Source organism: Pollicipes pollicipes, unplaced genomic scaffold, assembly GCF_011947565.3.
Source record: "Pollicipes pollicipes isolate AB1234 unplaced genomic scaffold, Ppol_2.1 Scaffold_3447;HRSCAF=4054_pilon_pilon_pilon, whole genome shotgun sequence".
Classification (NCBI taxonomy): domain Eukaryota; kingdom Metazoa; phylum Arthropoda; class Thecostraca; order Pollicipedomorpha; family Pollicipedidae; genus Pollicipes; species Pollicipes pollicipes.
The window spans coordinates 3845942-3873238 of NW_023596297.1; the positions used below are offsets into that span (position 1 = coordinate 3845942).

At 58.1% G+C, this 27297-nt stretch overlaps 3 protein-coding genes across 5 annotated transcripts in view; 2 read left to right on the top strand and 1 right to left on the bottom strand.

Moving 5' to 3' along the window:
* Nucleotides 1-918: 918 nt before the first annotated feature.
* Nucleotides 919-14422, top strand: LOC119092083 (ecdysone-induced protein 74EF). 2 transcript variants are annotated; one of them, XM_037215057.1, is made up of 7 exons: nucleotides 919-1359; nucleotides 6537-6806; nucleotides 8527-8628; nucleotides 10079-10183; nucleotides 12306-12584; nucleotides 12847-13039; nucleotides 13385-14422. In XM_037215057.1, exons 1-7 carry the CDS (start codon nucleotides 1131-1133, stop codon nucleotides 13500-13502), a joined length of 1296 nt encoding a protein of 431 aa, XP_037070952.1. In that variant the 5' UTR covers nucleotides 919-1130; the 3' UTR covers nucleotides 13503-14422. The 2 variants fall into 2 exon arrangements, with proteins under 2 accessions (XP_037070952.1, XP_037070953.1); XM_037215058.1 differs by lacking the exon at nucleotides 8527-8628.
* Nucleotides 14423-15116: 694 nt separating this feature from the next.
* On the bottom strand, nucleotides 15117-17612 carry LOC119091799 (putative transcriptional regulatory protein HD_0596). 2 transcript variants are annotated; one of them, XM_037214677.1, is made up of 2 exons: nucleotides 17551-17612; nucleotides 15117-16364 (listed from the first exon to the last, which is right to left on the bottom strand). In XM_037214677.1, the coding sequence occupies exon 2, from the start codon at nucleotides 16224-16226 to the stop codon at nucleotides 15444-15446; it is 783 nt and encodes a 260-aa protein (XP_037070572.1). In that variant the 5' UTR covers nucleotides 16227-16364; nucleotides 17551-17612; the 3' UTR covers nucleotides 15117-15443. The 2 variants fall into 2 exon arrangements, with proteins under 2 accessions (XP_037070572.1, XP_037070573.1); XM_037214678.1 differs by having other exon boundaries at nucleotides 17566-17600.
* Nucleotides 17613-18003: 391 nt separating this feature from the next.
* The window catches only part of LOC119091499 (uncharacterized protein KIAA0930 homolog), a 10832-nt gene continuing 1538 nt past the window's right edge, over nucleotides 18004-27297 (top strand). Inside the window, exons 1-12 of the mRNA XM_037214310.1 lie at nucleotides 18004-18085; nucleotides 19373-19492; nucleotides 20357-20520; nucleotides 21107-21286; nucleotides 21563-21664; nucleotides 22165-22305; nucleotides 22796-22934; nucleotides 23303-23400; nucleotides 24182-24341; nucleotides 25150-25394; nucleotides 25653-25764; nucleotides 26237-26386. Coding sequence (XP_037070205.1) covers nucleotides 19381-19492; nucleotides 20357-20520; nucleotides 21107-21286; nucleotides 21563-21664; nucleotides 22165-22305; nucleotides 22796-22934; nucleotides 23303-23400; nucleotides 24182-24341; nucleotides 25150-25394; nucleotides 25653-25764; nucleotides 26237-26386 — 1603 coding nt within the window. The 5' untranslated portion in view covers nucleotides 18004-18085; nucleotides 19373-19380. The remainder of the gene's footprint in view (nucleotides 18086-19372; nucleotides 19493-20356; nucleotides 20521-21106; nucleotides 21287-21562; nucleotides 21665-22164; nucleotides 22306-22795; nucleotides 22935-23302; nucleotides 23401-24181; nucleotides 24342-25149; nucleotides 25395-25652; nucleotides 25765-26236; nucleotides 26387-27297) is intronic.

A 27297-nucleotide genomic window follows, 5' to 3' on the forward strand; every position in this document is an offset into this window, starting at 1 on the left:
GGCAAGCTCATCTTAAACAAGAGGCATTTATTTCTCAGCAACATCATGGGATCGTTTCGAGAAGTTAAATTAAGGCAGCAATCTTTCCTGCTCCAGTACCTAGAAGGGTTTCCGGTCTCGTCATTACTGATTGGATGTATGCCTGCCAAAAACTGAGGGATAAGGATTCTGTGATACCCCTAGGCTGCAGGTTTGGTTTGCCACATTTTACCTGTGCGCTTATGTTTCAGAAGATTCATGAGAGGAAATGTTCTCTCACACCTGATGTGATGGCTGTATTTGGTCAAAGATGTGCAAAACCGCACAGTTCACCAGACCTGCTTGCGGTTCACCCCAGGGAATTAAATTGCTACCACGTTTTCATTCATGTTTTAAACTATTTGCATTTCACTCCCATCTAACATAACCATTTATAAGCAAAGAAAAACACACGGGCAGCGAGCGGCGGAAGGCTGCCTCAGGTCAGCCGACGGGCTGAAGAGGTCTCACTTAGCTTCGCCGATTGGGTTTGATTGTGCACCGGCTCGTGGGGGTTCGAACGGCACACATCACACGCCCCTGCCCCTCTCAGACATGACGTCACCTAGTCCCATCAGAGGACAGTGCGCACCTGCCCGACCCATCCACCCACCCACGGACCACTCGCCCGCCCCATTTCCGCCTGTCGGAGCCGAACGGGAAAGGCGCCGGGTTTCAAGGTGATTCGGCGCTGTTTGCTCGCCGAAACGTGCCACGGCGGCAAGTTCCGTGTGACTGGCCAGACCACGGCAGCCCGCACCGTCGGTACACCGGGCCCGTATGAGCGGCAGCGGCGGCGGCGGCGGCGGCGGCGGCGCCCCCTGGCGTCGCGCGCAGCCGCCCGACCAGCTGGTGGCCGAAGGCCGGCGCCCAGGAAGCCGGAACAGTCGACGACGGGTGCGCGCGTGGTGAGGACGTGCCCGGCGACGGTGCTCGGTTGCGCAGGAGTTGGCGCGCGCCAGAGGTCGCCTGAGAGCTGAGCAGACTGACAACCACGGACATGGCCGCCTCCGCCTAGGCGTCGCGCCCGCTGAGTCTGTGGTCCCTGGTTCGAGCCGGACTGACTGAGAGTCGCCGCCGTTCGTGTCCGAGTCGCGTCGCCGCCGTGAGCCATGAAGAACAAGCGTCTGAACATCCAGGTGGAGTCGATTGACCCGGACGAGCCGCTCGACCTGTCCGTGCGGAGGCCGTCCGAGCCCGACCGCGACTTTGAGGAGGCGTTCGACGACACGGAGCGCAACCTGGTTCTGCCCATCTTCCAGTCGAATGTGCTGCCCATCAAGAAGCGGAATGTGCCGCAGGCGCAATTCACCAGCTCGTGGGCTGAGCTCCGTTCCCCAGGTCTGTCAATGGTTTCGGTGAATCCGATGTCTGGCTGTAAATCTGCATGAGGGTCCAAAGTTGAACTCTAAACTCGGTACATCACCATGTTTTTACGTACGGCAACACTGTCGCTGGTGTTATGGCCGCCATATGGGATCGAGCTGTCCGTTCACATTGATTTGAATTAAGGCAGTCACTTGGTCTGCGTCTTCAGCAGTGGACGGTATCAGTGAAGTTATGAATTATATGCAATATTGACGGTGCTTGTTTCGCTCGATACTAAAAGCGAACGGAAACTACACGCCGGATTTTACTTTCATTGTCTGTCAAAATCTCATTGAAAGCGAACTGAAATCTCTAACATCTTGCACCCGATCTCACAAATCTAAATCGTTCGTCAACATCCCTTTCCGCCACTTGTGAGCGCCTGTGCCCGTTCCGAGTCGGCCGGCGCGCGGGTGGCGTCGGCAGCGCACCGGTGCCGACCGCGCTGGCGGCTCCCGGCCCGCCTCGGCGGCCTCCCGTCGCTCGGGCCGGCCTTGCTCTTGACCTCATTGCGCCGTGACGGCGGGCGGCTGGACCGGCTGGGCCGCGGGCGAGCCTCGCCGCGGCCGTCCGCGGGTGCGGCCCCCGTCGCCGCCCCGCTGACTGCCCCAGTTCCGGCCTGGTCAGCCCCGAGCCCGATACGCCGACCTGGCGACGCCTCAGGCGCGCGAGCTTGTCGATCTTTGAGCTCGATGCGTTTTGGTTAGTTTCTTCCCGTGCCCCGTCGTGGGCGAGATGCCACATTTTCCCAGGTGTCGGGAGGCTCGAGATCCTCAATCTTGGCCCGCAGCGTGGCGGCTTTCGCTACCATGCCGAAGGCGGCGGATGGCCTGGTGACTCAGCTGGGGCAGACATGTCGCTGTCGCTTCCGCAACAGTCTGGCCCAAGCTGCTGCGCCGTCGTGACTAACGCGTAACGACTGCTGTGACTAATGCCGCCGCCGTTACCAAGTCAGCTTGACTCACGGCGCCCCACGCTCGGGACGCGCGCCACAGACAGCCTGGGGCGGACTGCGGCTCGGTCAGCAAGTAACGGAGGGGGCGGGACATGCCAGACAGGAATTCTGAGTTTTTTTTAGGGGAGGCCAGGAGGGGACGCCCTTAAAGAAGAAATCAGTGGACGCTTGATGTCCACAGGTTCGAGTGAAGCTCCATGTTCACATGGCCAGGCGGACAATTGCAGGCACGTTTAAAAAAGGAGAACGTCGGTTCCCAAAGCTGATCTGGGGTTAAACAGTTTTTTGACGTTTTGGGTCATTCTTTCCACCTTGAATTACGATGTAAATGAAACTACGTGGTGGGGCCTGGGCCTCTCAAAAAAACGTACCAAGCGACACCCCTGGTTGCGGTGTATAACAGCTTCCTGTTCCACGAAATTCAACCGATGACACGGTATACCGCTAATTTTTTAGCGGATATCAGCACCAACCGTCAGCTAATCTTGATACCCGCCCTTATTCGAACTCGGCGTAATCGCACGGTGTCCGCTCATGTCAATATTCCAAAACATTGCGATGGTCTCAAGGCCCACGTCACGTCAGTGAGACCTGCGACTGAGTCAGGACAAGACAGCGCCAGACTCTGGAGGCGCCTCCCGTGGCTTAGCCAGCCTTACGATCGTCGGGTTAGGACTCGTCCCGTCTGTGTCCCGACGATCCTTTCGTCCCGTCTGTGTCCCTACGATCCTCTCCTCCCGTCTGTGTCCCTACGAACCTCTCGTTCCGTCTGTGTCCCGACAAACCTCCGCAGGCTGCAGCGTGCAGTCGCACATTGCACTGGAGCGGAAGTTGGCCATGTTTTCCCGGAAGCGCTCCTGCGATGCGGTGTTCATCCCGTGGCGACGATAATATGGCCGTACGAATCAGCGCACTCTGCCCTGCAATCCGCTGCCGCCGCTCGCTTCCTGCTCTCCCGGCGTTCAGTCGCGTTTGTCCGCACATGGTATTTGGTGTCACTCTCCGGTCCGCATTTCCAGTGCTTTCGAACGGCTATTTATCATTAAGAGATACCTGCAGCGCACTTATTTTGATAGAAAAGAAGCGCGACGTGCTTTGTCACTTTCACTTTTGTGGGGCGCCCGACGACTGCATCAGCCACATTGGGCGCTACGGGCAGGGAGCATGGTTTTACTGGGATTCGAACGCGGGCCTTCCACGTGAGAATCCAAAGAGCCAATCGCACGGCAATTGCCCCGTAGTATGTGGTGTTTAGCTGGCTAAGTCGATATGGGAGAGCTTAAACCAGAGTAAAGATTACCGGCTGCGGATAGACTCATTAGCCAGATTCTGAATGCAAGGCGTGCTCTATTAAAACCCGTCGTTTCCGTATTCCTGGATAGCCAGCGTAAAGCCGTTGTGCCTATTTGCCCAGCTGGATGGCTTAAAGGATCGTGGGAGAGTCCTATCAACGTCGAGTATTTGCACTTCTATTTTTGACCTCTGGAACAACGGGTCAGATTTAGCTCTGACCCTTTCATGAGCACGGCTTACCAATCCGAAATAGATTGCCCTCTCAAGGGTGCTACGAGTGACGTCATTGCCGTCTGCCGCCGGATTGGTCGACGGCCGAGACCTTGGCGTCATCGCTGACTTCCGATCGACCGCGTCAGTTTTGTCACGCGCGCTGCACACCGCCCGCCCCGCCGTCAACAAGCGTGCCCGCGACGTTAGCGGCGGCCGCGACTGACCTTGCGCTGGTGCGCCACAGCCCGCCGCACCGCGCCAGAGCTGGCGGCGACTGAGACGGGGTCTGGCCCACGGGCGGCGGGCCGGCCGGCTGACCTGGGGTCGCTCGGGACGCGCCCGGCGCCCGTGCGGACCACCCAGCCGATCAGCCGGCCGGCCCGGATGTGGTCAGGCTCGCGTGCAGACCAACAAGCTTCGAACCACGCGCCCTGCTTGCGGCTGCCATGTGTCGGAGATAAGTCAGCCTCCCTCGCGAGCTCCATGATGGGTTGTCTTCGCGTGGAGGCCCATCTCGCGGTAAAGGGCAGCTTTAGCCTGCTCTGCATCGCACCATCTGGCGGCCGGTGAATCGGGCGCTGCCGTTTCGTCATGTGTAGCACGTGTTTGCTTGTAGCGTCAGCCGCGGTACTTTGGCGGCGACTTGTTTTACATGCTGATTTGGGTGGTGTTCACGTCAGGCGAGGGCGCTCGGGCCCGTGCTCTGAGCGGGCCGCGGAACGGTGCCCCGTCCCTGAGCGAGGGTTATGGGCCTGGTCATAAGCCGCCACACGCCGATCATCATGCTTCCACGAAACGGCCAAGAAGGGGTCCGATGCGATGGCCGCCTCTGCATCCATCACGTGATCCCTGCGATAGCGAGAGTTGAAAGTGGTTTGCTCCCGCCCGATTTCATTGAGTAGCAGCGTGTGGGGCAGAATTTCGCGCTGAAGTCGTCGCAACCGCTTATATCGGCGCATTTTGTGTTCTCGAGCTAGCGATTGCGTTGTAGACATTGCAAAACTCGATGTGTGTGGACTGAAGCATGTCAACGATGCTGGAAGCAGTACTCCATTGTTCACGAGGGTCGTAAAGAACAGGTGTTGTTGCACGCTTCTGGGAGACCGGGATGTCTACAGGAGGTACATGATCACGCTTGCCGACTCATCCAGGAAGTCGTGCGATGGTGGGTGGCGCATGACATGGAGGGGGAGGGGAGGGGAGGGAGTGGCCGCGCTGCGCACCGCAGGCACGCGGCGACTGCCGAGGCTTCGCGGAAGGCGGTGGCGTGCCGTCCCCTCGGTCATGTTGTGCCGACTCGCAGCAGGTTGTCGAGAAGGAATCCGGCCCGTCCTGAATCATTTGACACGCGATGTGGTCGGGAATTCGTTGATTTGGTCGTAGGCGTTGCAGCAAAATAACCTTCACCCTTCGAACGTCTGAGAAGCACACGTGGACGTGTGCCTGTGTCTGGGAAGTCAAGAACACCTGTTATCTAATGTAAAACCTCAACGCCACTCGGGTCTGTGACCCGGCGTTTTCCGCCGTGCCGGTGCTGTCGAATGGTGGGGGCAAGCAAGGCGGCGTCCTCCACCCCACGCCCATTCACACAGCACTGACTCCTGTTCTTCCGCACCATTTCCCCGCGTCTTGCGCTGGTCTTTCCCCGCACAACGCTGCTTCCGTCTGTGCTGTGCCGGTTTTTAGATGCGCCAACGCGTTTTTGTCGGCGTTTTTGTGGCGCGTCTAATTTTCGGCAGTCTTGGCGCACAAAGCGGTCCCGTGCGCCCCCGGCGACCGACGCGGCGTTTTTGCAACATTGGCCTTGGCGGCCGTCGAGTTGAACAGCCTGCGCTGCCTCATCCGTGCGCGGTAGCCGCTCTGCCGGCACCGGTAGACGCGTGCGGAGGCACCGGTAGACGCCTCAGCCACCGCTGCCGACACTGGTAGATGGCCGGGCGCGCGTCGCATCACAGGCGGACGCCGACAGCGAACAGGAACCGGAAATAGCCTCAAGGGCAGGGCCGGGCAAAACGAACCAGGCGAGAGCGCCGCCGTTGGACGGGCCGAAGGAGTGGGGACGGGCAGGGGAGGGGACGTGCCGGAAACATGGCGGCGCTGCGCCACGCCGAGCGCGGGGTCGGCACAGTGCCAGACGCTCCGGAATGCAGCGGGAAGGGCGAGGTGCGTCGGCCGGTGCCCCTCCCCTCCGACACACGCCCCCCTCCCCCCTCGGATCACCGACGCGGCGAACCCGGCGGTGATGGTTGATATGGTCAGCGATGTGTTGTGCTGGTAACACGAGACCCTGCCCGAACTGGCCGTCTTGTGGCGTGGGAACGGACGCGGCTGCGGAGGTGGTGGCGGCCTGGGCAGCCGCCGGCCGCGCCAAGCGCCCCGTCATCACGCCGCACCGTGTCCGGGGCACCTCGGCCGACCGGAAGCTTGAGATCCTATCCTCGCGTCGCGGCTAGCGTGGCCTCGCCCTCTCCTGTGACAGCTGGGAGCTCCTGTGACGGAAGCGCTGCATAGTCCGACGTCTCGCGTATGAACTCAAGATGAGCGCTTGTGTTCGATGTCGCCGACCGTCAGCAGACACAACGCGCTTCTGACGTCTCTGCCGCCGTGTGTTTTGTCGCGTCGGTCGACCTGACCCAGCAGCCGGGCTCCGGCCGAGTGCCCCCCTCACTGTGGGCCTCCTTCTCCGCAGGAGACGAGCGCAGCGCGTCGACGAGCAGCGGCGCGGAGGTGACGTACGCGGCGCCACGCGCGCCGCGACCGGCTGCCGCCGGGCCGCCGGAGCCGCCGCGGCCAGCCGAGCACTCGCGCCTGCTGGAGATGCTCACCTCCGACGGGCACGGCTCGCCGGCGGCGCCGCTGCTGCGCCCGGCGCCGCCCCAGCCCCAGCCACACCCCCATCACCATCACCAGCATCATCACCACCATCAGCACCCGCACCCGCGGCTGCCCGGCCAGCCAGGTGAGCCGGAGACGGCGTCATGGCGTTAGGAAGAGAGAATAGTAGGCGAGGTGGATCACGACGTGGTGAAGCCACGCCCTTGCAGAGCGGAGCCAACGGGCCGGCTGGGTTTTCTCCGCCCCCAGGGCTGTAGGCAGACTTATCCTGGCTAACGAGGCCGTGGCCAGCTCACGCTGGATGCTGCACGCCACGCACGTCTCAGTGTGGGCGGATGTTGCCCCAAGCGGCCGACGCAGAGGTTAATAGGGTATATTGCGCAAGCTATCACAAATGCCACATAGGATAAACCATCACGAATACCATCACAATACCATCTGGGTGGGGATTAGATTGCTGTGAGCTTTTCATCGCTATGGTTTCAGATCAGTAGTCACGTTGGTCAGCTGGTTTTGCTCAGAATACAATTGAACATGTCGGAGCTGTGCCGGAAATGTTCAGGCAGTGTTGAGCAACAAGATAATTTCGACCATCAGCCGGAAACAAAGTACTAATGTAACTGGGTGTGGGGTGGAATGAAACGCGGACATTACCTTGGTGTCAGTGATCAGCAGAGAGCATGTGGAATTCCGCTTGATTCAGACAGTCACGCGCATGATATTCAATAGAGCCATCTGTGACGTAGCATGCGTCAGCTAGACAGCTGACGTCCGCGAATTCGCCGCAAAAGCGTCCAGTCAGCAATGCGGAAAATGCCCACTAGCGTGGTACACCGACGCTACAGCCAAATCATTAGCTGGTCTTTAATCCGTGGACAGAGCTTAATAGGCGTCGGTAGGCTGGTCGCCTTTGTAGTGTTTTGGCGTCAGATAACAGCGCCGTCATTTTTTGTTACTGTAACGTGCTGACGCCTCCGACCCAGCCCTGCTTTTGTACCGGCTGCGCACGTGTTTGTGATATAATCATGCAGCCAGTCAGTCAGTCAGTTCTCTGGTATATACTGGTGGCGGCCTGCAGTCGCAACGTGTTGCGGTCCAACCATACGCCCTGCATCCATTAGGCGCAATGTAAACCCACGTCTGTGTACGGCAAATTTATCGTCTGGCCGCAATCCAGCAAGCTGGCAACGTTCGACAGTGGCTGACCCTCTAACCCTTGCCCCCCCCCCCCTTGCCCATCGGTCATCGGCTCCCAGCAAGGTCAACCGCCTTACGCTCGAAATAGAGGCAGCGCCCTTACCCTTTCGGGTCCCCTCCGCTTCTCTGCTCCCCATTTCCCCCGCTCCCGCCACAGCCACCGCCCCCCCCCCCCCCCCCGCTGGCGGAAATGACGGATGGGCTTAAAGATGCAAACAGACTGCATGGTGGCCTGATTGGGGCGGGATATCCGCCGGGGAGCCTATTCCGCTGCCTGTGTTCAGGTTTCCAGATCAGACGCCCCGCGTAGGCAGGACTGGGAAATGTGAAAAGCGCGGCTGACAGTTGTACCCATTAGCTCCGTTTCACATTATGTCTCTTCCGTCATCGGGCGTGTTTCGTATTCCGCTCGGCGTTTTGATCTGTCTGGCAGCTGTGCCGTTGTCCGTCGGGCTGGCTCGTGACGTGGTCCGCTGGGCTGGTCTGTGACGTGGTCCGCCGGGCTGGTCTGTGACGCGGTCCGCTGGGCTGGTCTTTGACGTGGTCCGCTGGGCTGGTCTGTGCTGTCGCCCGTCGGGCTGGTCTGTGCTGGGGCGGCGGGAGCGTACCTCGGCTCCGCAGCTGACGTTCGCCCTCGCGCTCCGCAGGCACCGGCTCGCTGCCGCCCAGCCCGGCAGACAGCGGCGTCTCCGACGTCGACAGCAGCAGCGGCAACGCCAGCACCGACGAGCTCAAGCCCCGGCTGCACAGTGAGTGACGCTGACCTGAGCTGTGCGCCGGAACGGTCCCGCAGCCGCAGCCGGGGCGGCACGGGGGCGGCGAGCTCAGCACGGGCCGGACCTCGCTCCCCCTGCCTGTACGCGCTCCCTCGCCTTCGCTGCTCGCGGGGCGTCCCCTTTGTCTCGCGTGCCCCGCCTCCGGGTCTTCTTCTCGCACCGGTCGCTGCTCTCGGGCCCTCCCCGCCGCCGCCGACCGCACGGCGCCCAGACGGCGCGCAACCGCGCTTCCTGTTGTCGCCGCGCAGAAAGGGAAAGTCGGCTCGTCACGTGGAGGTCGCGAGCGGGGTGGAGCGGCGCACCGCGGCGGCGGCCGGTGCTGTCCTCGCGCGCCTCACCCGCCCGGACCGCATTTTTTGCGCCCCGTCTGGCGCCCGTCCCCTGCGCTGGCGCCCCTCCCGCGGGCGCCGCAAGGGGAGCGGCCAGTCACCCTGCCCGAGACGTCTGGCCGGCGCGCGGCGATGAAAGAGGGGACCGGTGGCGCGCGCGCGCCGTCCCAAGGCCGCTACGTCTGGTGGCGTGGCGGGCCGCTCGGTGGACAGGTGCCGGCCGGCGCGGCGCGGCGGCGCCCCGTCCGCCGCCGGCCGCTGCAGCAGCCGCCTGCAGCCGCTGCAGCCGGTTGCGCTGACCTTCGGCGCGTATTTGTTGTCGGAACGCGACGGTCGAGCGCGGCGGGCGGGGGCGCGGATCGGGCGGCTCGGCGGCACGGGCCGCGGCGGCGCAACGGCGGCGCGTCAACAGCGCTGCAACAGAGCTGCAACAGCGCACAGCGGGGACTAGATGGGATGCGAAAGGCGGAGCGGACTCTGGACTCGTATCACGGTGTGTCCGCCGCCGGCGCAATGGAGCGTGAAATCATCCCGGATCCGCCGGCTTCCGAGAACAGATCGGGCCCATGACGTAACCGGTCGGGTCGAGCGGCGGCTGCGGCGGCGGCACCCCGGCCTGCCCCCGCCGCCTGCGGTGCCCCTGCCGACCGGCCGGCGGCGTGTTCAGTATCCGATCCGCGGCCGCCGCTCTCCGTCACGCACCGGCCCGCGTCGTGACGTCACGGCCGGGGTTCATCGATCTACAGATTTATGGTGGAGGGCTGCGGCCGTGAACAGGAGGGAAACCGCCACTGCCGTGGTGGTGGATAGTGAATGACCCAGTCGATCTGACTCAGTCGCGTGCTTGGGCGGTCTGGGTGAGGGGGGGAGGGGGGGCGCTGTCGTGACGGGGCCGCCGGCCGCTGACAAAATAAACAACTTGACGGAAGTCGTAACCGTGACGTGCGCCGCATCAACTCTCACACGGCGTATGTTGAGCGATGCCGCTGGCCGGCCGCGCCGACCCAGGCTGGCCCTCAGCCAGACCCGCCTCCTCCGGCCAGCCGCTCTTGAGCCTCTGCGGCAGCCTCTGACGTCGCGCTCCTTCGTTGCAGTGCTGTCCGGTCGTGTGGAGGACAGCCACCACCCGGCGGCGCCGCACCCCTTCTACGGGCCGCAGCGGCATCCGTACCGGCACCAGCCGTACCCCAGACCACCAGGTGAGTGCCGCGGGCGCGCGCCGGCCGCCGGCCATGTACGGCCGCCATCAGCCCGATCAAGCGAGCGTGACCACGTGATCTGCACCGCCCTCCACTAACGGTGGGCAATACACGTCTGCTTAGGGATCGGGAATGCGCTTCGGGGAAGATCGCGATGCGGTGCTCGAGGAGCAGGGCGCCACGCACGCGAGGAAAACGCTTACGGGGTGAGGTCATCACTCATGTGCCGGGCCATGCACCCTCGAGCGTGGAGCGGCGGCCCGGCGCGTGCGCGGGACGTCGCTTTGAACGCGTCGCGGCTCCCTGGTGTCCACGTGGACTGGGGCTAGAACTCTGCCGTGACGGCGCCCCGAGAACAGGCCGGGTCGAGCGCGCGTCGGCTCGCCAGCGACTCCGCGGCTCCTACATGCCACTGAGCCGTGCCACCCGACGGAGCGGTGCGTGCGTCTCGTGCGGTGCGGTGCGGCGGTCGTGTTACGCAACGGCGACTCATGGCAACCGTGCCGAGGACTGTGCAAGCTGTGAAGTAACAGATTCTGTCGTCGGCCTCGGGCCAGACGCCGAGCGGATAGCTGTGTGAAGTCGGCTCGATGCGCCGGCCCCCAGGCCACCCTGATGCAAAGTCGCGTGCGGATGGGGAAGGGGCGGAGGCACAGATGACACAACCGTTGGCGAACGCGCCGAGTTGACGGCCGGCCGATGTCAAGGCTTCATCCCGAAGTGAAAGGTGTGCCGCAACCGAAACGCCTCGCCATCTCCCGCGCGCGGAGAAGAGGCGCGAAAAGAGAACAAGGCCGCCAAGAGGCGCCGACCTCGCGTGCGCTTGCAGCATCTGTCTGGGGCGCCGGCGGGCGTCGTGTTGAAGCGCGAGCCAGGCTCACTGTCTCCGCCGTCCGCTGGCGCTGGAACATCATCCGGGGCGGGTCAGAGCGGTTGGACACGGCTCGGCGGCGTCCCGCTCGGCTCTTCCGGCGCTCTGACGACGCCGAGATATTCTCAGCGGGCGCGGGCGGCCTAAATTTAGTCGGTGCGGCCCGTTTTAGCAGCAGGTATTGATCGTTGGACGGCCGCGCTAACCCTGACCCCGGGACTGACGTCACCGGGCCGGAAGCGTTGACGGTCGCTGACGTCATCGCAGCCGACGAACGCACCGACGGTCTCCGACATGGTGTCGCGGCCGCGTCGGTGCGCCGCCGGAGGCTGTACCCGAGCCGGCGGTGACGCACGGAGGACAACGACGCGCGGCAGAAATACCGCCGCGGGCGGCGGGCGGCTGTTTTGCAGCGGCCGGCCGACCTTGGAACGCCCGGCGGGCCGGTGACCGCGCCGAGGTCGACTGAAGGCCGCCGTCGTCTGTATCGAGAATCTATCGTTGGCGACGCGCCCTGGGCGGAGCGATCGAGACGCGACGGCGCGGTGGGCGCGCGTCGCGTGCGGCGTTGAAGAACGCGGCGGAGACGCGGCGTGGGATCCAGCTCAGGCGGCTCAGGCGCTCTGACGCTGGAGTGTCGTGGTCTCACGTGCGACTGGGAGCGGCTGGCCACACGGCTGAAACGAGTCGGCGACCGCGTGGCGGTGGCGTTTCGTGGACCTGATCAAGCCAACCTAAATTTCTTACTCTTCTCACACACACAGACACACACACGCTCACCAGTGCGACACTGGGCTACAAATAGCCTCGGTGAAGACTGACGAGAGGTTGGTACAGTCACCAGCCGCGAGGACCCCGTCTCCCTCCGCACCACCGAATGGCTTGGAGTTTCGCGCTGTGGCTCCGCCTAACAGTTATTATTGGTGACGAAAGTATCACCGGCGCTTCGTGTCTGCGCCATCTGCAGCAAACAGCTGTCCCGTTGTGTGCGCATCTAGTTTTCGAGGGTGAACACTTCACGGAGCGTTTCCACTCCACCGAGTATGCATTCGGGGTATGTTCGTGTTAGCGGCCAGTGAGGTGTGCCGTATGTGATGCGAGGTGGACGCGCCCGCGTGTTGATGTTGTCGTGGCGTGCTGGGGTGTCCCTGGCTCCCCTGCAGCACGGCCTCACCGCCCGCGCCGTTCGCCTTCTCCCTCCCCCCTGCCGCACCGCCTGGCAGTCGGACTGACCCGCCGCTCCCGTTGCAGTGTCGGAGGCGGTGTACAGCGGTGCGCCGAGCACCAGTCAGCTGCCGCCTCACAGCAGCGCGGCGAGCCCGGCCGGCCTGTACGCCGGCGGCCTGGCGCCGCTCTTCTCGGACGGCCCGCTGCCGCTGCCGCTGCCGTCGCCGTTGATCGGCAGCCCGCCCGCCTCCAGTCCCGAGGAGGCCTACAAGGCAGCCGCGTTCGACTTCGACGTGAACCGGCGCCGGGGTCGGCGGACGCGGCCTGACGGCGCGCCCCACCCCAAACGGAAGAGCCGCGACGGTAAGTGACGCTGACCCGCGCGCGCCGGAGGGGGGGGGGGGGGTCAGCGGGTGGTGTTTGACCGACCGGGAGCTGAGATGGGTCTCGTTTTGCGGAGATGTTCCGCAGTGCAATCATGCTACTCGTGCGTGGATTTAATGTGATAAATGTCCTATGCGTTCACTTGCGTTGCGGATCATGCCGTCTTCTTGATCTCACCGCTCACCACTGTCACACTGTTCCTCGCTTGGCATAATTGTGACGCTGGCGTCTTCTGTTCCAGGTTCTTCGCTGTACCTGTGGGAGTTCCTGCTAAACCTCCTGCAGGACGCGCGGTACACGCCGTCCATCATTAAGTGGGTCAACTTCCGCGAGCACGTCTTCAAGCTGACCGACTCGAAGGCTGTAGCGCAGCTATGGGGGCGGCACAAGAACAAGCCAGACATGAACTACGAGACCATGGGGCGCGCCATGAGGTGAGCACCTACGCGGGAGGCACCGAGCTTAGTTGGGAGCTGGGGTTTAATCCGCTTGGCAGTTGAGCTTGGAATTAATTTGATGGAAAATCTGAGTCCCGATTGTATCGAAACAAAACTTTGAAAGGTGAGCACTGATCGGCGTCGTTGTCAGTCTTAAGTCACCGCTTCTCCGTTCTGTTTTTGAAGAATCTGGTTCAGTCAATGCGACGCGTCCGGCCCGAAAGTCCATATTTCCTGTGTTTAAGCGATGGGGGGCTTTTAGTAAGTCGCGGGTCCCTGCGAGCCGAAGCAGCTCGTGGCCGCACCTCAGTGCAGCACTGACAGCACCCTCTGCGTCGGCAGGTACTACTACCAGCGCGGCATCCTCAACAAGGTGGACGGGCAGCGGCTGGTGTACCAGTTCAAAGACGTGCCGCGGGACCTAAACGACGTGGTCGAGATCGACTGTTCGGGCACGTAGGCCGGCCCGGTCGCCCGCCCGCCTCTGTACAAACGTGTGATCTGCTGCCGCTGTGAGCGTCCCGCCGCGCCCGGCCAGCCCCGGCGCGCGCTCTGCACGGGGCACCGGCGCCGGCGCTCGATGCCTTACAAGGACTGCCGGGCGCAGCCAGCGCGGTGCGCCACAATCTATTTTTTACACATGCTGTGCGTGAAAAGTGAGCAGTGATCTCACCTTTTCAAGCCTACTTAATGTTTGTTGGTGTGCGGCGTGCGCGTGGGCCTTGTTGGCGCGTATATGGAGTTTATGCGTATGGTAATGATAATGTATATGTTCGTGTCGGTTGCCGTTCACCTTGGAAAGGTTACCGCGTGACTTCGACGGCGCGTCGTGGATACAGTGTGTCGGCAAGTTACCCATATTTTCCAGTACCTGACGCTGCGGTGGGTTCCAGGTGAAATAGCCCGTGCTTTGTCGACTCGATATCCGTATGTGCGCGCGCCCGGTCGCAGCCGACGCAGGTCCGCCGGCGCCACCCATGGCTTCCAGTGTGCCCCGCTGACCCGCGCCACAGCTTACACCGCCGTACGTGTCGCTCCGTTGTTGGTTTGCCGTTCGGCGACACACCGTACTTCAATTACGTATATGTGGCTGTTGGAGCGACGCGCGGTGGCCGGTGACGTCACCCGCACACCGGCTGCGCACGGCCGAGCCGGCAGCGCGCTCTGTACACAGTCGTTGGTTCGTCTCACGGGAATTAGGCCGGGTGGTAGCGGTCGCTGGTTTTCTGTGTGCGTCGCCCGCGCCGCTCCGGGCGGCGCGGCTTCTCCACATATCTACTTACAGTCCAGAGTCGGCCGGCCTCGCGCCGGGGACAGACTGCCGCCGCGGGTACAGGCTGCTGTACAACGCTTGTGATCGTCTCATGAAATACAAACACGCAATGCAGCGGGCATTTCCGGAGCGGAGGGATGTGCGGAGGCGATGCCGTCGAGCGTCGAGTGAAGTGCAGCAATGCTACACAGTTGGAACGTCGGCAATATCCGTGTTACTGCTGAGCGCACCTGATGTAAGCAAAACGCCCTAGCTTTTGGTTTTTCATCATGAATTCCTTGCCGAAGAACACCGGCCTCCAGTACACCATGTAGTGGCCAAACGAGGATAGCGAAGAGCCATTGGGATGTCACGTACTCGACCTTTCAAAGCGGTGCTCATGGTCACGGTTACATGAGTTATGCATCCCCCGGTCGACAGCATGGACTGGCAGGTCCGAGGCATTGACGGCGTGTCTGGCCGTCGGCTGCTTGAGTACAGAGCTAGTTACGCCTCTGATGCAAGCTGCTATACCACGGGGAGGGCCCGGTAGCGCCACCTTTTTCACTCATCCACGCCACCTGCTGGTCCGAGGCTGAACGACGCACGCAGGGTGCAGCGTGGTGCCAACGCCAGCTTAATAAGGCGCAGCGATCGTCGGGACCCGGTGAAGTCTGCCGACCATGCCGACTTAACCACTCTTGCAGAGTTATCGTACATCGCTAGCCGGGAAGCATTCCGAGATGCCGTCCAGCGCGCTAAAGTGTACTCACGACGCCAGTACAAAGCGTCTTAGCCGCCGGCCTTGCATAACCCTTTACTCCTGCATGACTGTATTGTGGCCAGAATTAAAAAAGCATTCCAACCACGAAGCGAATCGCGACGAGCTTGATTCGAGCTCAAACATACCAGGAGTTCAACTCCCGGCAATCGACGTGCAACCGAATCATGCGCGCCTCCCCATCATATCGCGCAATATATATTCCACATCCGTGCCTCATATATAACGCCACATACCAATGTTAGCCGTGGCTCACATTGCAAATCATCTGGTGGTGTTCTTCAAGCACTCAACCGGCTGCAAACTGCACAGACGCGCATCAAAAATATTACCAACGTCTCCTACCGTCGCGTGCTACTGCACGGACGCTACGACTCGACCACTCCGTTGGTGTACACTTTGACCACATCGCTCAGGTCGTTGAGCTTCTCCACGAGCGTCTCGTGGAGCTCCGCGTCCGGTCCCGTGAGCGTGACGGGCGCGTGCGGCACGTACAGCGCCTCGGCCAGCTGCACATTATAGCCGCGCTGCGTCAGCGCCTTCTTCACGGTGAACACGTCGTCCCAGGACGTGCTGAACACGAGCACCGTCTCGCCGTCGGCCTCCTCCTCGTGAACATCCTCGGCCCCGGCCTCGATGGCGTGCTCGGTGGCCGCGTCCAGATCGGCGGGCGCCGTCACCACCACGCCACACCGGCTGAAGGCGTGCTTCGCTTGGCCCAGCCGGCCGCGCTGCCGGCGCAGGAACTGCGTGATCGCGTTCACAGAGCGTTTAGGGTTATCAGTGAAGAGCTCGACCACGAGGCAGGTGTTGCCGGGCCCGACGAGTTCGACTTCGCTGGGCCGCGCATTCTCGCGACCTTGGCGCGCGGACTTCAGGATGCTCTGTATGGTGGTGTTGGGCATGTTGACGTCACGCGCCTGCTCGATCAGGTTCTCCAGCCGCAGGTTCTTGAGCGAGTCCGAGCCTCCCTCGGCCACTGCTGTCCGCATTAGCTTGCCCAGGCGGTCGAACTTCTTGGCACGCTCCATGTCTTTGGCAGCCTTGATGTGTCGAATGTTGGCCCACTTGTTGTGGCCAGCATGCCGCCTCGGCACACAGAATGCCCGCAGCCCGGGTATCAGACTGCGTGCCATACTTCCCTGCAGCATGGTTGCTGGAGGCCTATCAATAGATAGGAGTATTCCACAAGTTCCTGATAGTCAATTAAATTCAAGCACAGTCAGCTTGAGTGCAAATGCATGCTTTGATAATAAATATATCAAGCTGTTTTCTGGCAGCACCTCACTCTGTAAAGGACAAAAAAATAGTGTCATTCCAAAAGTAAAAATGAACCAACAATCTTTAAAAACAAAGTATGACTCTCAGTTTGGCTACATGCAATATTTTGGGCAAATGAAGGGCAAATAGAACTGACATATCATAATACTGAGGCACATTTTCAGGAGGCCTACCAGCAAGACCACCATACTGCTATGCTCAATACTGAACCTCCATGCTTTTAACATGCAGCCCTTATATACCATACACACAATACACTGCATAAAATTTTCATATGCATGCATTGCACACTTTGCAACCCATCTCAAAATAGCTCAAAGTGTCAGCATATTCAACAACAAACTGCTTAAAAATGATACTTTTAAAGCTTAAGATACAATTGAAAGACTTTCAAACCCATAATCTTATATCAACCACCATTCACCATCACCCTGCCATTGTATGTAAATTCCATGCTAACCCAACACATTGCATGGATTGTGGAAATTTATATTTGGATAAAAGGGATGGACTACATTGATTTTGATGATTGTGCCAACCAATCACAAAAGCACAGCTAAATGCAGTGTGCCAAAACTTGCAGTTATCAAGACAAACAGTTTCAAGTCCTTGAAGCAATGCTGCAGCCTGCACACCAGACTGCAAAAATACATACTATGCTGAATGCATCTGGTGAAATACCAACACCTATTGAGTTTGATGCATGGTTCTCACTAATTTCAGTGCAAAGTGTCAATATGACATGGAACTAAGATACCATAATGATGATTTCACGCAAAATATCACCAGAACAATTTTGACACAGCCATACTATGAAAATTTAGCAGAATTTGACATAGCCTACTTTTGGAAAGAACAAACGAGTGTCAGTACATCGATGTCGCATATACCGCGTATTGGATGGATTTTATTTTTGCGGACTGGTCTGCACGCAAATTACAATAATGTAAACAAGGTTGAATGAAGCAGGAAAAGCTGGGAGAGTAAACAAATAAGAGATCAACATGACACAACACACGCTGCTGCAACACTAGGTAGCTACAATTACAACGAAAGAAAAATGCAAAATACGGTCTAGTTTATTCTAACAGGCAGGTGCTGCACCACTCCACGCCGTTAAAGCCGAAGGATAAAGAACGGGATGGCTACACATATTTGCGCGGTGATCGATAACTGGCCTTCCAGAATTCGCACCAAAAAGTACGATACCACCGGGTAGCAAACAATTTTCGTCCAAAGGTGCTCGCCTTTCATAACCACCCCGTGAACGCCGTTCACGGTCCGGCCCGGTCAGCTGAAGCCATTCGAGCCCATATCCTTGCTGAAAAAAGGAAACCCTTGAGATTGACGGCGGAAGGCCAGGGGTAGCTGTAAAAAGTGTATAATTCATGCACTCATCTGGTCTATATTGGGCATGTCTTAACATTCCATTTCATTTCAAGCTACTGAAATGGGTTTAGAACGGATTCAGCTGGAACATTGACGTAGATATTGTTGAACATCATAAAAATTCCTTGAACAATTTACCTCTTTGCCATTTTCCCCCGCAAACTTACATATGGAGCTCCAAAAGCTGCGATGCAGATATGACGCAGTACATACAGTTATGAGCATAGGCTCGTCGAACACAAACATCGCTTTGTTTATGGACAGGCGGCCTTCGTTGGCGTAGAGCGTGAATGGTCTCCCACTAGATGTAGCACGCTCCTGGAGTGACACCGAATTTCCAGTCAGTATATGCCCTTCATGCATCTCAGAGTGAATACAGTCCCGTGTATCCACGTCCACTGTGGCGAAGACCATGGTTATACCTGCTTGGGTAGGCTCAAGAGAGAATATGGAAGTTACGTACCAGGAGAATTCGAAGAACTTGGCTGCCCCACTGCATACCGCATCATTTATAACGATGTACCAGCTTTTCCAAACCAGTCACACAAATTTGATCCGCAAGTTATATTTCACAGAAAGTAAAAGTTGTGTACTCATGAAATGTCTCACCAGTGTGCATTTTGTTGTGTGGATTGGTCACCAGGATGTGGTGTAGGCACAAGGCAAAATCAGGTTTGCTGTGACATTTTGAGTAATTTAATTTTGTGGGGAAATTTTCGATGAGACAGGATTTTGTGAAAATTAAGGCAATTTGTCCAATGCCAGATAACTTACATGTGAGATTTGTGGGATCAAGAAACTACTGACATGTAAATATAGTGTGTGTATCAAACATAAACAAGGATAAGGTTTTACCTCCTGCTGTTTAGTTCCATCCAGACTGGTACATTATTGGGAATGAGAGTAAGGCCTCTGCTACAAGCCCCAGCCTTGCTCCAAACTGCTTTAACAGTCCCTTCCCAGTATACACCTTGTGTGATGCATTTTAACAGGCCTTCTGATGATCTGTGTGAACAAAATAGCCAATGGACTAATGTTTTCAATGTAAAAGAAGCAGTCACTGCTTCAGGATGGGAGGAGAGGGAGTGTGGTCTCCATTTGCCCAAAGTCCACTTATTTTTTAAGTTTATGGACTTAAAAGATAAATCCTTGTGATAATTTTAAATGTGACTATAAGGAATAAGGCTAAATAAGACATTCTAGATAATCTAGGATGACTAAATTAGTCAGTTGGATCTTGCTGGTCAGAGATAGGGCTGTTATGCATAAATGAGTGTGTTGTATCTGGTCAGAAAAGTTTATTTTGCAATGACCAGGCTGGTAAGAACAGTTAATTTTGCATGGACTTGGACAAAACATCAGGACCTGTTGTGTTGCAAATTCATTGTCTGGTGATGAACCCACTCTCCCCTTACCCATCTACCTCATGCATTAGTGATAGCATGACTTATATGCCTTCATAGAGAATACTGGTACCCCAGAACTGAAACCACCTGGTTCTAGTGATCAGGATTATTTAATGTTATGTTTGCATTATAAACTTAGTTTTACTTTGATCATATCTGTGGTATGCATTAGCATAGTGTTTCATAGTTTACACATATGTCATATTGTATGTCACTTGCAGGCTTCATAATGACATCTTGCTCTAGACAGTGTGAGCTAGAAGGCAGAATGTCTTTGGAGCAGCTGATTGAAGAGATAAATTTCCAAAGAGCAAAGGAAATGAGGAACCTGCTGAAGGATGGTGAGGCAACTCCTTTAACAATCATATTACTGCATGCTTATGTCTGCTTTTTTGTGCACCTTAAAGTGCAGCCATTTCAGCCAACAAAAAGAGTGTTAAGCATGCAATAACAGACCAGTGATTCAGTTTGCAAAGGATAGCATTACAGTGTCTGATCAGTGCAGTTCCAGCAGGCTGGTGGTGGTGTGTTGTGCTGTGGTGTTGCTTTCTAAAGCCATTGCTCTAGCTGTTTTTGAGGGGTAATTTCAAGCCTGACTCCTCTGGCTAGTTGCCCATGGACCAAAGCGGACAAACAATTCCACAAGCATAAATCACAGAAGCTCAGCTCAGCTATGCTATGGGATGCTAGTCTTCTACTGTCTGTCACATAGTGGGCTTGTGGGGTGCGCTCCCCTTTGTTTCGCACTGATCCCACCATTACGAAGTCCTGGGAACCTCTTATTAGTGGGGCTATGAAATACATTTTTCTGACTGTGTGAAGGTTTGTGTGAATTGCTTGATCTAAGCACTAGCATGTGTGTGTGTGATGTGCTGCTCTGACAGACCTACTCATGTGTTACGGCACCAGACCTGTGAGCTGTCTGTGCAGTGATTTGGGTCCCAATGCATGGCTCTCAGTTTGACAGGGCCCCTCTCTGTAAATGCTTGATGGGAAGCTCTATGTTTGAATTGTAAAGTAAAATGTCAGACAAGTTGACAGGTTGAGAACTGGAGAATTGGGGGCTACACACAATGATAATTTGAGGTGTCACATTTCGCTCTTTTATTGTTAAAATACCATTGGAAACTTCTGTTTAACAAAGATTTCACGAAGATAAGAATATATCTAGGATGGTTCCATATATTGCACATATTTGTTTGCAGATAGCGGCTTTGTGATGCTTCATGGAACTGCCTACTGGACCGACCTCTTTGTTCGTCACTTTCTGCATGAATATGATCGCAATGCCCAAGAATCAGACGACCTTCTGTTCTTCGTTCGTAAACGGCATCTCAAAGAGGCTAAGAAATTCCTTCCGTCATACGAGGTAGCGTGTATGTTTTATTTTCAGCGCACGTGGGCAAGCGTGCTCACATGTATGCTCCTTGGAGTTTGATGTAAACGCCGGTGGATTTTTGAGAAATTTGATAAAAGTTCCAGCATAATACATACAACCCTTTTCCATCGAAATGCTCAAAGGCTTTGCTTGTGCTGCTCCTCAGGCACTTTAAGACAATGAGATTCAGACATTGCTGTCATTAGTCGTGCCAGTGTTTAACTGAACCGAGGCAAAAAGTCTTTCTGTAAACGTCTTCCCGATCGTGTTGCGTCCCTTTCCATGCATCTTACCGTCTAAGGTGACGTTTGAACCCATGCACGAAAGGTCAGCCACGTGTCCCGACGACTGGCCGGTATTTGTTCGACTCTGACAAGGATGAAACAATGCTTTTAACAATGGTTATATAACCATGTGCATGAAGGCGGGTGTGCCAGAGGAACGGAGTTGTGTGGTTCAGACCATCTGACAGCCGTCCCAGCTGTCAGTCCGTGATGTGTCGGACGTCACTGGTCTGTCCGGCCGGCCACTCGTTCCCGGAGCGTAGCGTGACCAAGTGTGCGGCCGGCTCGTGCAGACTCTGCTGGAGGTCCACCGGCGGGACGACAAGAAGCTGCCGATCGGTGATCCGGAGATTGATTGGGAGGAGACCATCTACGCCAACCTCATCATCCACACGTTCGACTACTACGTGACGCTGGCCGTCTGCACCCGGACCAGCCCGCGGGAGCTGCAGGTGCTGAAGCGGCACACCGAGGTAGGTCGGCGGATCAGCGGGGGCGCATCGAGACCGACGTTGACAAACGCGCTCGCGCTCGTGCTATGCGTCCGTTACGCATGTTGGCTGTTGCAGCTGGAACCAGTGGCTTTTATCCGTGGTTATTCTGACAAGGCTACCCCCTCCCCCCGGGAATTCTGGGGGTATGTTTGGCCTTTCGGCCAGTGTCGGCTTCCCACAGCCGACACCGTCTGTGTCGTCAAAGAGTATGATAGCCATGAGGTTGCCTACAGCCGACACTGTCTGTGTCGTCAGAGAGTATGGGCCTCGCCCAGCCGGCGTCTGATGAGTGATAAAGGCACCTCCGAAGACATCACCTACCCCAACATTTGCTTCATGCTAGATAACTTCAGTGAGGTGAGTGACTAGGATTGCGTCCGTGTTTGATTTCACGGATAGATCGTTCCTTTTTCTGACCACGTATTCAGCGGAAGTTGAAAATTAATGTTGCTGTGTCCAATATGCGTCAGAAATTAGGTCGTACCGGAGGGAAGCTATCGATTTAGCTCGTTTTCGCGCGTTTAGTTTGCTGTAATAGCTTTTTAATCGCGATCATGTGCAGGAAGGCAGTATGTTTGCCATTAAACGCATTATATTTGGCCTGGGGTCGGCACCTGAAGCATGTGGAGCACATTCAGCATGTTACAGAAGCACAGAGCCCGCCGAGTCGGTCGAAAGAGTGGGTATGAAGGCGGTGTTGCCAACCGTGTGGCCATGCGACTTGTGTTTCGTCCCGATCCCTGGGTACGCGGCTGATGGGGGGCGGCGGGGTCCTGTGACATGCGCCGGGCCCGTGTGAGCCGGGCCGTGACGTGACCTGTCAGAGGCAGCTGTCCTGACCGCCGGCCGTCGGGCAGGTGTTTAGCGACACGGCGGTGCGCGACGGCGAGATGGTGTCCGTGGAGCTGGTGGCCCGCGACCGGTTTGGCTACCTGCAGAGTGCCATCTTCCTCGGCTCGGTGCGCTACGACGCGCTCAAGCGAGTCTACGACGCGCGGGTGAGTGACGCGAGCGCGCTAGGCGGAGCCGCGACAGCGCAGACGCCGCCTCAGACGACTCAGACTCAGACTCGCTCGCCGCCGGGCTCGGCTGCTCAGAGTGGCGGGCCCGGGCCCGCTCGCGCGCCTGCGCCTGCGCAGCGGAGAAAGGCGCCCTGCTCTGCGCCAGCCGGGCCGGGGTGGCCGGGTCGAAGCGACGCGACGCAGGGTGTTACCAGAATATATGAGCAGATGTACCAGTCATGGCTCGCTTTGAATTTGTGCAGGGTGTGGGCCGCCTCGCACAGTCCTGCGTCATTTTGCTGGATGCAGCTGTGTCCGTTTGTCCATGCATGCCTAACATTGTGCAATACTGTTCGCTGTGTACGGTGATTGTCAGGCAAATTCACCATCGTAGAATAGGCGCGGGATTCCCGATCTCGACCCCTCGTAACAGACCACAATTGACGACTGATCCGGGCGATGCGCGTGGTCTGTTCTGCTGCCGCAGACGAGCCTCAGCAGCCGCGTGGCACAGCGTGTGACGTTCGGCCTGTTCTCGTCGGCCCACGCCCGCAGGATGGAATTCGTCAGGGTCAAGGGCCCCATGGGCAAGGGTCACGCCGAGGTCGCCGTCACCAGACCGCCAGGTAGGACGGCAGACGCCGGCGGCCGGGCTTGGCCGCGGGGGGGGGGGGGGGCGTCTGCTCACGGTAGCCACTTGTGCGTTGTTCAGTCACGCCTGAGAAGGCCAACGGAACGCTGACCAAGCGTGATTTTTAAAACTGGCAGCAGCAAGCAAGCGCAGAGTTATCTTTACAGCTGACATGTGCTACAATACCAGTAATTCTCCAGTGCACCCTGCTGCCATCCAAAGAGAAAAAAAACGTGAGTGCTATGTTAACTTATGGTTCTTAAGCTTTGTTGCCTTTGGACGGCGGTCCAGTTCGAGTAAGACGCTGAGCGTGTCCCCCCACGTGTGAACTGGGCCGCGGAGTGACACTCGGTTTGTCGGCAGGGACCGGCTGCGAATCGCCCACCTCAGAGTCTGACCACGCACCGGCGGAGTGGCTCTGGGGCACCGAGCGGCAGGAGCTGCAGCAGCACGGAGGCCAGGTTCGCTGCCAGCGCCGGCGTCGGCAATGTCCCTGTGCTCGTGTCGGGGGAGGGATGGGCGGTCTGCGGAGGACATGAGCGCCAGGGGCGTGCACATCACGTCACGGTAGATGACGTTAAGGACTTGCTTCGAGAATAAGTGTTAGAAATTACTCCTCCTATAGAGCTCTGCGTTAGGGTCAGGCGCTGAAAATAAGCAACATATATTTATGTGTATAGTATTCAGACAAACTATGTAAGCACGTTTAGAAAACATATTTGGTCCGGTATGACCTGAAATGTAGAAAATAGCTGTGCTGATTTGTAGTTAAGCTCGGGATTTAGGTTGTGCCATATATACATATTTTAAGCGTGAAGGTTATCTTGCACGTCGTATTTCGAATGTGTGATAATTTAGAATGTTAATTTCGTTTCTCAGGTGCGTAAGTATTACCATAGTAATTTTCCGTCATGGTGGCAGGTTTAATGAATACTTACGGAATGGTGCGAATTGTTGTTCTTGTTTTCAGGCTAAATGCAGCCCATTGTATTCCGAACTGGCTCGAAAACAATCTTTTAAGCCTGTCCAGAATGGCTTGGACGCGTGGCTTTGGGTGCGTTCTAGACGGCTTGTACGTATCCTGCACCCAGCACTCGTGCAGTGTCGCTGCCACTCGCCACATGACACGGCCCTCAGCTCTGCGCCACGCAGCGTCGCAGAGTGAGTTTGTGCAGCCGGTGCCATGCGACGCCCCGGCACGTCTGGCACGGTCGGCCTGAGCGCCGACGCTCCGTTTTACAGCGCCGCCAGAGCGAGCCGAGCGCCACCTTCAGGAGCGCCGTCAGCCCGACCGGCGACCGCGGCAGGGCGCGGGGCGGACCCCTGGCCGGCGCCGGACGCGACCGCTCGGGCTCGCCACCCGCGCCCGTCATCGAGATAGAGGCGGAGGACGTGCGGAGCGGTGAGTGGGCGGCTCCGCTGGTGGTCGGGGCGTCTTCGCTGCCAACGGGACCGCCGCCCACGACGCGGCCTTTGTTGACCACGTTGCCCCTGTTTCGGATACATGCGTTGGTCGAGCTTCGCTCCATCGACCGGCCGTGAAGAGACGCAGGACGGGTTCAGCTGCCGCAGTCGGCCTGTATACTCTTCTTAGCTCACCCAGCAGTGAGGGGCACGGGGCTATGAGCCTGCTGCATGTCCTGATTGCTGAGCGTGTGCGCTGACGCGGCGTGTAAGGACATGCCGATAACCGCGTTTATCCCTGGCCTGTCGCGAGCCTGCCGGCATTACTTACGCACTATCTTCCGCTTGTGGCATCGTTAAGGGGCGCGATTTCTCGCCTGGCAAGGCCTGGCCCTCATGAGCCGCCGGCTGTGGGACCGCTAGCGCCACCCTGGTCGGCGACGTGTCGACCGGTATCGGAGCGTCACCAAGCACTGAGCTCCGCCGCCGCCGCATTTCAGTGTTGGGCGGAGGACGCTGCCAAGCGTGTGTGAAGCCGCCCCAGGAGATGAATATCGGACGAACAGGTCACTAAGGATCTGTGAAGGGTCTGAAGCCCAGCTGGAAGCCGGTAACCCAAGGTTACCGCCTAGGCCTGGGATAGGCATGAATCCGGACAGCATGCATTTCAATTTACATCCGTTCCAGTAGCTGACTGAGTGTGGAAACTCTGCCCGGGCGGCCCGCGCCGTCGCCGCCGGAGGGCGAGTCTCCTCGCCTGATGTGGTCTCCGTCCTCGCCTATTCCAGCGCTGTTCCATTTTCCAGACGGCGAGCCTTGTCGTCCGGTGGAGAGCAGCGCGGGGGGTGTAGACTCGCTGACTGAGCGCAAGAGGGAAGACGACCGGGCGGGTGTGGCTGCTAGTGCTCGGACCCAGACCAGCGCCGAGCACGGCGCGGCGCGGACGCCGACCGCAGTTCCCACCGATGAGCGAACGAGCCAGAACGAGTCCCCCGCGGAAGTCGGGCAATCTGGGGGCTCGAGCACTGCTGGGGAGCAGGGCCGTGGCGGGGTGGCCGCCGGGGCGAGCACGGAGCCAGCGTCGGTCCCTCGCACTGCCGGCGCCGACAGCGCCGCCTGCCGGACGCCTGGCGACGCGGACGACGAGGCGGGCGGCGGCACCGAGCGGAGCCGCGCCGCGCCGGCGAGCTCGGACTCCGGCCGCGCCTCTCCCCGCTCCACCGCGGCCGCGCCGAGGCCACGGCCGGCGGCCAGCGCACCGGGGCGCCCGCGGCCACCGCTCGTCACGCCCGGCATGTTGTACCGGCAGGCGTGCGGCCAGCGGCCGGCGCCGACCGAGCGCTGCGCATGCGCCCGCACGCCCGACGGCACCGTCGTCCACTACCGCTGTCACGTGCAGAAGCTGTTCCTCCGCGGGCGAGGTGGGTGTCCAGGTGACTACGCTGTTTGCGGGCGACGTGGTGTTGTATTGATTGGACAGCGCACTGTTTGAGCTCAGGTAGTCGGCTTATCTATCTAGGCAGCTCGATACGTTCGCAGGGTTTGCCGTATGGAAAATGTACATACCGGAGAATAAAGTAGTTGGTTGTTATTTCGTTTTTAGTCTTTGTCACGTTGTGCAGCGTGCTGACATGCCTTTTTCTGTAGCTTCATTTCTGGCATTCTGGTGATGGGATAGTTGTTCTTAGAACTCAGTGAGTAAATACATGCTAATCAGCCAAGGAGAAGTGAATGAGTAAACGACTGAGAGCCTGTTTTCCTATTTCTGGCCTGCAGACGCCACACCGAGACCAGTACAAAAACACGTGCCAAAGTTAGATGGTCGTGGAGTGCTGCGCGGCGCTGAAGACCCACCAACGCGGCCGCAATGACAGCCAGGCCACCGTTTTCCAGAGCTGGAAGAGGGCGTGTACAACCCAATCTGGACGATGCGGGGCCTCTCGCAGACGCTGGGCTTCGGGAAGGACGGCCGGCGACCGTCCAGCCCGCCGCTGAGCGTCTTCCTCACCTACGTGATGCTGCCCTGGCACGCCATCATCAACGGTACGCGCCCCGCCCCGCCGGGCCGGCCGGCCGGCGGCGCGCGGACGCGCACCGGCCAGCTGCTCATGCGGCGCGGCTCAGGGGCGGTACGCGTAACGCTCGAAGTCTTCGCGACTAGCATTGCACTTAAGGGATGTTTGGTATGGGATGGAGAGGTAGGAGAGCTGCTTGAGCTTTGAGAGGCGTGCACTTTGGTTCCCACCAATTCGCCTCCACTGACGAGATATTGCCCCAGCCCCCATTTTCTTTTTTGTATGGAAGAACGGAGTTATCGAATAGCCTCCAAACAATATTCACTACTAAACCCATCGACATCATTCAGAAGGCATCGTTAGCTCTAGCCAATGGCTTTTCGAGGATGTCGCTTGTCAGCTCCGACAGCAGCTTGCGAACGCTGCGATGGCGGCGGCCATTATGTTGATGTGTTTCTTGTTTACATTCAGCTGGGGGCTGCGGGTTTACGGGGTTGGCCCGCAAGGTAAGGCTGGTCAGTTGATACGTGCCGCGATTAATTTATGTTTATCTTTATACTGAGATGAGGCACAACTGTTGTGTCGTGTCAATGGGATGCACCAGGCTCTATGACAATGTAAGCGTTATGCGTTGTTTTGGCAGTGGCTACAGGTGGCTAACATTCCTATCCCTGAAATTAATGACCGAATTCTGAATGCACGTGCACCGAATTCAGCGTTCGAAATAACAAGGCACATGCGCTGAAATTGTCGCTGCGATGTCGCTGGTACACCAGACATATTCAGGGTATCATATTTTTCTGTCTCGAATTACGCAGCGGGTCTTCAATTGCGTACCGCTCTACACAGCCAGCGCTCTCCCTACACGCACGAGACCGTAGCAACCAAGATAATGACCATGTCACTAGCGCGCAGTTACTTGCCACACATAAGCCAGTG